This window comes from Rhododendron vialii, chromosome 12a (genome assembly GCF_030253575.1).
Source record: "Rhododendron vialii isolate Sample 1 chromosome 12a, ASM3025357v1".
NCBI classification, from domain to species: domain Eukaryota; kingdom Viridiplantae; phylum Streptophyta; class Magnoliopsida; order Ericales; family Ericaceae; genus Rhododendron; species Rhododendron vialii.
In genome coordinates, this window is record NC_080568.1 from 6,523,465 (window position 1) to 6,536,514 (window position 13,050).

General features: G+C 37.6%; 3 protein-coding genes across 4 annotated transcripts in view; all 3 read left to right on the forward strand.

The window, feature by feature from the left end:
- Positions 1-3,085, forward strand: part of LOC131310302 (ankyrin repeat-containing protein At2g01680-like) — a 29,886-nt gene extending 26,801 nt beyond the window's left edge. Inside the window, exons 3-4 of one of the 2 annotated variants that reach the window (XM_058337247.1) lie at positions 54-374; positions 2,223-3,085. In XM_058337247.1, coding sequence (XP_058193230.1) covers positions 54-374; positions 2,223-2,924 — 1,023 coding nt within the window. In that variant the 3' untranslated portion in view covers positions 2,925-3,085. The remainder of the gene's footprint in view (positions 1-53; positions 375-2,222) is intronic. The other variant, XM_058337251.1, reaches the window with a different exon arrangement.
- Positions 1-13,050, forward strand: part of LOC131310308 (ankyrin repeat-containing protein At2g01680-like) — a 79,939-nt gene that overhangs the window by 42,892 nt on the left and 23,997 nt on the right. The gene's annotated exons all lie outside the window — the stretch shown is intronic.
- On the forward strand, positions 10,735-11,801 carry LOC131309363 (uncharacterized). Its single transcript, XM_058336019.1, has 2 exons — positions 10,735-10,744; positions 10,975-11,801. Exons 1-2 carry the CDS (start codon positions 10,735-10,737, stop codon positions 11,799-11,801), a joined length of 837 nt encoding a protein of 278 aa, XP_058192002.1.

The window sequence follows — 13,050 nt, forward strand, 5'->3', positions numbered from 1 at the left end:
ATTCACAACAATGATCGCTCCTTCACTTGGCATCAGCTAACGGACACATCGAGATTGTGAAAGCATTAACAGTGGCGAGATCAGAGATGTGCCTTGCTTGTGATCGAGACGGTGCAAACCCTCTTCATGTTGCCGCTATGAGAGGAAAGGTCGAGGTCTTGGATGAGTTGTATCAAGCTAACCCCCATGCAGCTCGAGCTAGGGTGGACAGAGGAGAAAGAGAGACTATCTTACACCTATGCGTCAAATATAACCAGCTACAGTTTCTTTCGATGTTATTGGAGAAATACTTTAAAGGTGAGGAGTTTGTCAATGCCACAGATAAGGCTGGCAATACAATACTACACCTTACAGTTGCGAGTCGAAGATACAAGGTACGTTAGCTAGGGCCACAATTAAGGGTTTAGTTTGGCCTAAATGCTTTTGAAGTATGATAATTCAAAATCAAATATGGTACTTCTTAAATAGCTTATTTTGCCTTAATAGTGTGTTCATTCTTCACTTTTCGGACCTAGAAACATTCATAATTGGATTCATCTCAACTTCTCGGATGAGGGTAAGAAAAAATAAAAAAGCATGATTATAATTTTGAAATTACCAAGAAAAGGCAGAAAGTAGCCATAACACAAAGTCGTATATTAGTATCTTTTAAAGTATGGTGTACTATAGGTTAAATTTATATAAATTTACATTACTTTATTCAATTTTGTAAATTACATTTTATTGACAAGAAGTACGTACATGTGTGTTTTAGTTACTGAAAAAGTATATTAAAAACACGTACTTATTGATGCATTAGACCAAAATTGTCAAAGTATTTAGTGTATTATATATTAATATCAATAGCATAATCTCTCGAATGAAAAATTTCAGTTTGTTCGCCCCCCTTGAATCGTAATCCTGGCTCCTCCAATGGTTTTAATCTCTCTCACAAACACAGAATTAGAGACTAATTTTCAAAATTCTACATCGCATGGCTTGAAAATGTGATAGAATAAAAAAAAAACATATAGGTCCGGTAAATTTAACTCTCTCGAGTATGCATGCTAGCTTATCACAAGAGAGTTGACTATCAAGAAATTTGTGCTCTCACATTTTGTATACGCGAGCACATTCGTGTATGTATCTTTTCGGGCAATTAATTTAACTTGAAGGTTCTTTTAACACATTTGAACATACTTTTTCATTCTAAGAGCATTCACAGTGGAATAATCAAAATCAAAATGTTGCTAAGATTAATAATATTTGCTTAAAAAAGTGCTCACAGTAGAATAACCAAATTTAGCAACCTCTTAACTCATCAAATTTTGGCCTTTGAATAATCAAAACTAACATTTTGCCAATAATCAAATTTTTTTTCTCTCAGTCAAGTACACCATCATTATATAAAAATCTTCTCTCTCTCTCAACAATGTTTTCAAAAAATAATTTTAAAAAACCGTATTTTTCAGAAACTTTTTTTTTTTTTTAACAAAAACTGTGTTTTTTTTTTCGAAAATTTTAAGAAGTGTAAGTAAATAAAGTGTGTGTTTTTAAAAAACTGTTTTTGAAATTTCAAAACTCTTTTACATAAAACTGTTTTTAAAAAACTATTTTTTTTGGTAAGTGTTTTTGAGATTTCAAAACTGTTTTTTACACAATCCGTTTTTAAAAAACTGTATTTATAGTTTTTAAATTTTCAAAACTGTTTGTGTAAATACAGTTTTTTCAAAATTTCTCGAAACTGTATTTAGAGTTTTTAAGTTAACAAAGTAATTGTTTTTTTATACACAACATTTTTTTTTTGAAAACTTTTTTTTATACGACTATTTTTTTTTCTTCAAAAACTGTTTTATAAACTTTTTTTTTAAATTGTTGTTTCAAAAAATATGCGTGAAATGAAGGTAAAAAGTTCGGATGGCCCATTGATTTCGATTATGGGCAAAAAATAACTAATGTGAGATGTGACATTGCTAACTTTAGTAACCTCTAAATGAATAATCAAAATCTGATGTGACATGCTTTGATTATTCACATTTGCTTATTCTACTATGAATGCTTTAATAAATGAATACTGCATGTTCACTGAAAGATTTGGATAATTGTTAGGCTGTTAGCTTCACACATAGATGAATATGCATGAATCCATATCGATCTATTTGTGTATGATGCCAAAACTGCTATATGAAAAAATAAAATAGACTATATATGAACTCTCTCGCATGATCTAATTGATGTTTCAGATTATCGAGTATGTTCTCAACCACACGGAGATAGATGTAAATGCAACAAATGCAAGCAAGCAAACAGCGTTGAGCATTCTACTTCTTGGACAAAAAAATGGAACAAAACCAGAGGGAGTGGACAAAGACATTAAAGCCCTGCTTTACTATCGCAAAAGCGCTAGTATCCTCGATCCTAAGGGAATAGCAGAGAGAAAAAATGGAATTATAGTTGCTTTTGTACTGATGGCAACCCTACTCTTTCAAGCAGCGGTGGCCCCTCCAGGCGGTGTTTGGCAGGATGATAAAGATGGTCCACATGGACACAAAATTGGAGGAGCTGTGATGGCTTCTAATTACCCAAAGTTGTACCGGGCTTTCCTCTTTAATAACATGTTCGGCTTTTTCACATCTCTAATCATTGTCTTTTTGATCGCGACTGACTTGCTCTTCATGTCAGAGACATTCCCGGGGTTGACGTATATTGCTATTGGCGCAACAATCTGGTCCATTGGAGAAACGTATTGGATTTCTCTTACCATATTCTCACCGGAAAGGAGTCTCACTCGCGTTGCTGTAATAAAGGTACTAGTTTGGTGGTGCATCATTTCAGCGGCTTACCTCCTATTCCGCGGGATAGCAAGATTAATTGTGCGCTACAAAAAGAGAAGAAATTATAGGGCCGTGGAGATGGTTAACAGACGTCATACTAATCAAGCTTAATTCAGTAAACGGGGCTACTAGTGTTTGATTTTTCTGTCCGTATTGTATGAATTTTCTTGAACAATTCAATAATCATGCATGTTTAACTTAAAAATATTGTTGTCTTTAAATTCAAGGTTTGCAAGTTATTGTAATAAAATTGGATTGTGATTTGCGAGTAGTAGTACTCCTCGTCTTTCCCTCATCATCATTCTATTGGAATGCCCTCCTATTGATTTGGCATTTTCTTTACCTTTTCTTTAACATCGAATTGGTGATGTGGATGCACACGTGGGCGGTTTAGGGAAGGAATTTGTCTTAAGTTTTCCTTTCCTTTCGTTTGGGTTCGCTTGGTCTAGGCCAAAATATGGTTAATTATCTCCTTAAAAAAAAAAAAAAAACACTATCTATATTGTTGAAAATTATTTCACATCGGTTAATTATCTCATTCAAAACTAATATATGGGCTTGAGCTGCCTCTCCACTCATTGCAAAGTGGTTTTGGGTTGAATACTTTAACATGATATCAGAGCTAGATTTTCGGAGGCTTTTTCTCTTTGTTTGTACCATAATTGCACTTTGTTTTGTTGCGATCCATGTGTTCCGGATCATTGTTAACCTCTCCGCGTGTGAGTCGGGAGTCACACTCATTGCCAATGAATTTGAGTTGGATGCTTTAACATAATATAATATCTCGATCCGTCAATAAAGTGCAGAGTAAATTATAAAGTTAGCAGCTGAATCGGTAATATCGAAAACATCACTGTCTAAATTTAGATCTGCCCAATGAATGTAAAGTAAACTACTAGCTAGTGTACTACTATAAAATTAGCACAGTTGGATCTATCATCAGGTAACAACCATAATGCGGGAATACCGATAATGGGTTTAAACTAGGATTCGTGATCTCTAGGTCGAGTGACTCAAACACATCTTTAAAAAATTAGCTCAATTCGATATTTATAAGGGTACGAATGCTTAAAAGCTCTTACAGACATCAGATTGATCTAATTTTTTAACAAAAATTCATTAAAAAAAAACATTTTAAAAATAACTTGTAGTTTGAATAATTTTGTTATTAGGATCCGAAATGGGTCTCACAAAATTATCAATAATCATGCCCATTTACAAAAGGACTGAGAAAAGGCACAGAACACTAGAACTGCGCCGTTTTAATCCTGCCGTCGGTGGAGCGGTAGCAGTCGTGCGATAAGGGTAGCATTTTTGGAATAATAACAGCAGGTGCTTGACCCAAAACAGAGTTAGAATCCTCATTATGATCTGCAGAATTACTAGGCCAACAACTTCTATTAAACAAGCCAAGAGAAGCTGGAGAACAGAACTATAAGAAACGAAACCTTTCCTTTTCTAAAATGAGCTCATTGCTTTCCTCTCATCCCTCTCCATTTGCTATATAGCAACAACTGCGTTTTACCTAATCAATAAAGAAAGACTTGAATTATACAAGTCCACTATGGAAAGAAATATATTTAGCAGATTGCTCCAACTTGCCTTTGTGCGCGCGCACACACACATATGTTTGTGTAGGTACTCGCTGCAAAACACAAGCGTTCAATTGATTGAGAGAGAGAGAGAGAGAGAGAGAGAGAGAGAGAGAGAGAGAGAGAGAGAGAGAGAGAGAATGGGCGAGAGGCTCAATGAATAGGGCTTTTGTAGCCTATTATAAATAGGGCTTTTGGGGAATTTCTAAAGTATCTTTTGAGCTTTTATATTGTGGCCTTTCTAGAGTTACGGATAATAGCCGGCTCTTTGTATCTCTTCTTCACGTTGGTTAGTGAATCATCTCTCTCCTCGCCCGTGAACATACCCATCTTGGGGAACCACGTATATCTTGTGTCTTTATGATTTCTTGTTAATTTTCAATTTCTCATTCTTAGCCTGCATTTATAGCGTTCATTACAACAAACTGGTATCAGAGCCGTAGGTTGCAAAAACTAGGGTTTCGTTTCTAATTGTGGCTATGACAGCTAAATTCGAGATTGCGAAGTTTGATGGGCAGAGCAGCAGTTTCAGTCTTTGGAGAGTAAAGATGAAGGCTCTGTTAACCCAATAAGAATTGCACAAGACTTTGTTAGACAAGACTAGTTCTGGAATCAAAGAGGAAGATTGGGATGATACGGATGTCAAAGCTCTGAGGTCTATTCAGTTGAGTCTGGCAGATGACGTTCTTCGCGAGGTGGAAGAAGAAACTTCAGCAGCAGGAATTTGGTTGAAGTTGGAAGGCATATATATGACGAAGTCGCTCACAAACAGGTTATATCTCAAACAACGTCTTTATACATTTCGTATGCGAGAAGGTATGCCTGTTAAGGATCATTTAAACGAGTTCAATCGTATTATTATGAATATGAAAAATATTGATAGTAAAATTGAGGATGAGGACCAAGCCCTAATTTTGCTATGTTCTTTACCACTTTCGTATGAGCACTTTGTTAAAACCCTATTATATGACAAAGACACGATATACATGGAGGATATTAAAGCCAACCTATATTCGAAAGAATTGAGGAAAAAAGTGTCAGGTGAGGGTGATGTACATGCAAAGGGTTTGTTTATTAGGGGAAGAACAACAGAAAGTGAGGAGTCGAGTAGTAGGGGAAGATCCAGGTCATCAGGTAAGAAAAAAGGAAAGTGCAATTATTGTAAGAAACCCAGGCATTGAAAAAATGACTGTTTAAAACTCAAGGAGAAGGAAAAAGAAGACCAGAAAGGGGGTAAAGTAATTGCTAGAATTGTTGAAAGTTCAGATGAGTCAGGTAACGTGTTATCAGTTACAGAGGGCGATTTTCGCTCTAATACCGAGTGGATTATGGATTATGGATGTTCATACCATATGTGTCCGCATAGAGAGTTGTTTTTTACTTATGAGGCAGTCAATTGTGGTACAATTTTGATGGGCAACAACATGGATTGTAAGACTGTTGGTTTAGGAACGATTCGGCTTAGAATGCATGATGGTATTGTTAAGACTTTATCTGAAGTTCGACATGTTCCAGATTTGAAGAAAAATCTTATCTCCTTGGGTGCTCTTGATTCTCATTGTTGCAAATTCCTCGGTTAAGGTGGAGTTTTGAAAGTCTCAAGGGGTGCATTAATACTGATGAAGGGTCAGAAGCGTAACAACCTCTATATACTCCAGGGCAGTACATTTATAGGTGCTGCAGCAATGGTTGCTTCATCCAAGGTTTCAGATTCAGACTTGACTTGTTTGTGGCATATGCGCCTTGAGTATATGAGCGAGAGGGGGATGACAGTTTTGAGCAAACACGGTTTGCTATGTGGCCAGAAAACTGAGAAGCTGAATTTCTGTGAGCATTGTGTCTACGGCAAACAGTGCAGGGTAAAATTCAGTACAGCTGTTCATCGCACCAAAGGCACGATAGATTATTTTCACTCGGATCTTTGGGGTTCCACAGAGGTAACTTCTAAAGATGGTTTTCGCTATTTTATGAGTATTATCGATGATTTCTCTCGTAAGGTTTAGGTGTATATGTTGAAACATAAAAATGACGCCTTTAATACATTCAAACAATTTAAAACTTTGATTGAGAATCAGACTGGTAAGAAAATAAAACGTTTGAGAACTGACAATGGTATGAAATTTTGTCTTGACGAGTTTGATAGGTTCTGCAGTGATGAGAGCATTGTGAGGCATCCAGTGGCGGAGGGAGTAAGGGACGAGCGGGGGCATGTGCCCCCACTGTTTTTTTATTTTTTTGAATTCAAAATTTAAAAATGTATATTTGGCATTTTGTCTTGATAATTGTATTTCATAAATATACTTTTAATCATTCTAAGACATTTCGAATATCATTTATTCTCAATTTTATTTGACATATTAGAATAATGTAATTACACTTGTGAAATGAGATGTCTAATGCAAATAATAGCGGCCACTTACTCTTTGAAACTCTTTAATGCATAATGTCCACAATTCAAAAGTGCCTAAACTATGGGCTGTGGGTTTTATACTTTAGAAATTATTAACAATGGAAGCAAGATTGCTAAATATTGTGTAGTAAATTGCTCTTAGACTTGATCCGTTAAGACAATTCAAATTTATTTGTTTTATATTCTATGTATGTTACTTTCTTAATAAATAAGTTAAGTTTTTCAATTCTCAGCACGAACGTTAATTATTTATTATTCTAACATTGTTTGGTATGAATTTTTTTGGTTGAAATGTGTTCAAAAGGTGCCCCCACTTATATAGATTTTTAGCTACGCCACTGGAGGCATCACACAGTGAGAAAAACCCTTAGCAGAATGGTCTGGCTGAACGTATGAATATGACTCTTTTGGAGAAGGCACATTGTATGTTGTCCAATTCTGGATTAGGCAAAGAATTTTAGGCTGAAGCCGTTTCCACAGCATGCTATTTGGTGAACAGGTCTTCGTCGACTACTATTGAGTATAAAACTCTGTTTGAAGTATGGTTAGGACATCCAGCTGATTATTCTATGTTGCATATTTTTGGGTGTCCAGCTTATACTCATGTGAATGAGGGTAAATTGAAGCCACCAGCCAAGAAGTGTATTTTCTTAGGTTATGTAGCAGATGTCAAAGGATACAAGTTATGGTGCTCTGATGATTTGAAATTTTTGATCAGTAGACTTTTGATGAAAATTATCTGATTAAGGGGTCTAAGCAAGTTGATGATACAGTTCAAGAACAAAGTGTTCCAAAGCAGGTGGAGTTTTTGACTGAATCTTCCGACTCAGGGAAGAATCACATTGAGAAGCCAATTGAAGAAGAGATCAAGAGTTCAGACATAGAGATTGATACGTTAGTTGAGCAACCACACACTATTGCTAAAGATAGGCCAATGAGGAAGATTCGGCCTCTTGAAAGGTATTCAGCTTATTCTGAGATGGTGACCTATGCTTTATAAATTGCTGAAACAGTTGAGTATGAGGAGCCTTCAAGCTATACGGAAGCTGTTTTGAGCGCTGAGTCTGCACAATGGTTTGTTGCTATGAATGAGAAGATTGAGTTTCTTCAGAAGAATCAGACATAGGAGTTAGTAGAACCGCTGAAAGGGAAGAGGATTGTTGGATGCAAGTGGGTCTTCAAGCGCAAACCAGATATTCCAAGGGTAGAAGGCGCTCGGTTCAAAACTCGGCTAGTGGCGAAAGGATACAGCCAAAAGGAGGGTGTTAACTATAATGAGATATTTTCACCAGTTGTAAAACATAGTTCCATTCGCACTTTACTTGCTATTATTGCATGCTATGATCTTGAGTTAGAGCAACTTGATATCAAAACTACGTTTTTGCATGGCGAGCTTGAATAACAGATTTATATGCGTCAGCTTGAGGAATTTGTTGTTTCCGGTAAGGAGGATCACGTTTGTTTATTTCGTAAGTCTTTGTATGGCCTCAAACAATTCCCTAGGCAGTGGTATAAGCAGGCGAAGAAGAGAAAAAGAAAATACCATTTGAAACACACGTGTGTACAAATTTTGGAACCAGTTAACTTATGTGGTGTGGGATTCACAAATTTTGATTATTGAAAAATGTTGCTAGTTTTGGTTATCCAAAGCCCAAAATTTGATTATTTCTAAGAATGTTGCTAAGTTTGATTATACCATTATGAGCCATCTTTTACACCAACATTGTTAATTTTAAAAATAATTTGCTTTTGATTATATCACTGTGGATGGCCTTAGAGATAATTATTAAAAGACATCTAGTCCATCAATGGCTCTTTTATTATCAAGAGTTTTCTTTAATATTTAGTAATTCTAATTAATTATTGTAACGAACCATATCACTTCATTGGCTTATTTCATAGTGGAGTCCCACATGCACAAAAACGTAGAGGCTAGTGGGCCACATTAATAGAAAAAACTTAAAATACCATTGAAGGTGGTTGCCAAGATGGCAAATGGGGTGAGAGTGAAATTCCACCCAAGCACACGGTTGTGAGTTCGAATCCCGCTTGCGGGTAGTAGTCCTCGTGAACCAGATGCTGGGTATTGGGCACCATTTGTCTAGCTTTCACCTCAGTGGGGCTATGATGACGGAATACCCTCCCATGGGTAGGGGTTACTCTGTAAGGATGCCCCAATTTGCTTCGCTTCTTCAATATATGGATGAGTAGTGCTTACTGACTGAACATGCATGATACGACGGTTGGGAGCCCCTCTTTCCTAAAGGGGTTTGGAACTGTGCTCTCCTCCTCCCAACCTTTTACTTAGCGGAAAAAAAAGAAAAGAAAAAAAGCCTAGTAAGTAAACAAGTCTCTATTCTCTAGGTGTGTTCACGACAGCAAAGAACTTTGTAGTAGCATCCTTTGTTTCAAACTCCTGTTCGTAGGCTGGATTCAGTTCAGGTCAATCGGGGGTGTTCTATTGCAATTATATTCTTTTTGAACAATAAGTACAAAATATGGTCTCAGTAGTTTATCAGAGAGCATCCTTGATCCTTAATGTTGTGTGGTTTTTGATTACATGTTATTCATTTTGGTCAGGGCCGGCCCAAGGTATTTAGATGCCCAAGGCCTGTTCTAATAATGGTGCCTTAAACGTTTGACAAGTTTTACGGGAAAAAAAAAACAGTCAGAGAAAGCCAAAACTATAGTATTAAATCCACTTTGCCAGTTAAGTCTTTCCTCTGTTGATGTGGGACAAACAAATTGCAAAACATAGCTTGTCTTCTATAATCCCACATCGTTAGTTGAAGAAAACAATGAAGACAAAAAATATTTTATAAGTAGAAAGTTTTTCTGCATCAGTATCAACACTCAAGAGACTGGGCCTTGCTTCTGAAACTTGGACTGAGCATTTTCTAAAAAGAGTCCTACCCAATCCAAATACTAAAAAAAATTGGGGTGCCCCAAAAATGGGCATCCCAAGGCCCAGGCCTTGTGCCTGGGCCGGCTGTGTCATTGGTGATTCTTCTCGTGCAATAGCATCCGGGAAGCAAACTCACGAACTGGTCGAGGGACCATTTTGGTTAATTAGATCGATATGTCTATCATGAATGTTATTATCAGTTTCGAAAACTTGGGTTACTAAATGGAAATTCTTCGCTAGGAAGGTACCAAACGACACAAAATTTCTCCCACAACGTTACCCCACATGATCAATCTTCCCTTACACCCCAAATAGCCAATTCGTCATGTGAATACTCCCAGCTCTTCTTGCACCCTAAAAAGTTTCAAACGATCAGAGAACCAAAACCGTCCTCCTTTACTCTAATGCCTTTCATGCCCTTGAAGTTTTTGGTTGCATTGCATGTGAAACCTTCTCCGATTCCTTGTCTGGATCCACCCCTCGGATTAATTGGACTCTTCCGGCCATCAGAATCGTGTTCTTGTAATGCTTGAGGACTGCATCACTCAAAGTAGATGATGCCTCACCAGAATCGCGAAAAGAACCCACCTCACTTTTGTTCTGAAACACAACCTCTCCTCCTTTTAACAGGTCCCTCAATTGTCGCACTCTCATCCAAGGGAGAGTAAGGAATAATAACAACAGGTCCAAATCCTCTATGAAAGACAAGCTCTACTTCACGATTACAAAAGTCATTTATTTAGCACTTCCAAATTCCGTGTTCACTTTTGCGTGGGAAAAAGAAAGTCTCTTCCTCGAAAGAAAAAAAAGAGAGAGACTTGGAATATTTTTGAGTCCCTATATAATGGAAAGAGATTTCTCAGATTGTATATATAAACACAAGCGTTCAATTGAGAGAGAGTGTTAAAGAATGACGAAATCAACTCCAATTGATTTGTGTCGCATGTAAAATATGATTTCCATATCTATTGTCTAGCTTGATTACGGGATGTAATTATAGGATTTGCAGGCCGCATGATTTCAGGTATGTTATAGACATGATCCTAGGGATATGATCTATATCTGTGTGTATATATTCCAGCCTTACGAATGAAAATATTATTAAGTCTTCTACACCTATTTGATTTCTTTTCATGGTATCAAAGCATTAAGCTCTTGGTGACCAAATTTGTGCCCACTCCAGCAAAGCCTAGTGCTTCCGCTTAAACCCTCTGTTCTACACCTATTTGACTTCATCTTCTCCTACATTTGAAGATCCCAACCACCCTTTGTATCTTCATCACTCTGATCATCCGGGAGTGGTGTTAGTATCTCAACTCCGTACTGAAGATAACTACAGTACATGGAGTCGAGCCATGATTACGGCGTTGAGAGCAAAGAACAAACTTGGTTTGGTTGATTGGTCTATACCAAAGCCGAGCGATTCCTCGGCGAAGGAATTGCAGCAATGGACTCGCTGCAATGATATGGTCAAGTCATGGTTGTTGAATTCCCTATCAAGGGAGATATCCCCAAGTGTGATCTACTGCGATCTTGCTCATGAGATTTGGGAAGAATTGAAGGAACGCTTCTCACAAGTGAGTAGTCCGCATGTATTTCAGATCAAGCAAGAAATTCATAACCTTGCTCAAGATACTTTGTCCGTGGTGACATATTTTACTAAGTTGAAGGCTCTTTGGGATGAGTTATCAGCTCTTTGTCCTATATCTTCATGTACTTGTGCTGCAATGAAGGATGCTCTGCAATATCAACAGAGACAAAGAACTATGAAGTTCCTTATGGGTCTGAACCAATCATATTCAGCTGTTCGTGGGCAAATTCTATTGATGGACCCACTTCCCTCTGTCAATCGAGCATATTCATTGGTTCTTCAAGAGGAACGACAGAGAGAAGTATCATCCAACAGATCTCCTACTCCTGATGTTGCGGCCCTTACCGTAAAGGGGAACTTGAATGTCAACAAAAATACAGGAAAGAAGAGTACTGAAAAAAATAAGCGTCCGAATTGTGATCAATGTAAATGGGAAGGCCACACGATGGACAAATGCTATCGGCTTCATGGCTATCCTCCGGGTCATTGACTTCACAAGCCTAGTTCAAAGGCGTGTGCCAATCAAGTTTCATTACCTGTTGGTGACAAGAATGAGTCATCAAGTGGTGTTACTTTTACTCCAAAACAATATCAGCAACTCTTGGTCCTTTTAAACACTGCCAACAAGTCTCCTCCAATGGCACACCATGTAGGTAGCACATCTACAATCTCTAACCTCTCAGGTACAGCCATTTGCCTTTCCTCATCTCTTCAACACACTCCATGGATCTTGGACAGTGGAGCCATAGACCACATGGTTTGCTCTCCTTCATATTTGACATATTCAGTTCCTACTCAAGATCAAACTATCAAGTTGCCAAATGGGACATTAGCATCTGTTACTCACATTGGTTCAATAGAATTCTCCCCTAATCTCATTTTAACCAATGTTTTATGTGTTCCTTCCTTCCACTTCAATTTGATTTCAGCCAGTAAATTTTCCCGAAGTTCGCAGTGTTCGCTAACCTTTTCTTCTGATTCCTTTGTGATCCAGGACCAACGCTCGATGATGATGATTGGGAAGGGAATTGAGCGGGACGGCCTCTACTATTTCGCCAACCCAAAACGAGTTAGTTGACTGTCAGCAACTTCATCTTCGTCGCAACTTTGGCACCGCCGTCTAGGACATTTGTCTAATAAAGCTTTGCATTTTCTTTCCAATAATACCTCCGGAATTGAAACTCAAGTATAGACATCTGTTTGGTATGTCCTTTAGCAAAGCACACAAGACTTCAGTTTCCTTTGAGTTCAATCTCATCTGTTTCATCTTTTGAATTAATACACGTTGACATTTGGGGTGGATATCGTACAGCTTCCATTTCTGGCGCACGTTATTTCTTGACTATTGTGGATGATTATACACGTTGTACATGGGTATATTTGATGCGTCATAAATCTGAAACCCGCCTTCTCCTAAAGTCCTTTATACAACTTGTTGAAATCCAATATTCCTCAAAAGTTAAGATCCTTCGGAGTGACAATGGGCAAGAATTTGACATGCCAACTTATTATTCAGACAAGGGAATTGTTAACCAAACTAGTTGTGTTTCCACATCATAACAAAATGGAGTAGCAGAAAACATCGTCATCTCCTTAACGTTGCACGCGCTCTGTTATTCCAAGCCAAGTTACCGAAAAAATTCTGGGGGGATGCCATATTGACTGCAACTTATTTAATCAATCGAACACCCACACCTGTATTAGTCGGTAAAACACCATATGAGATGTTGTTCAAAGAC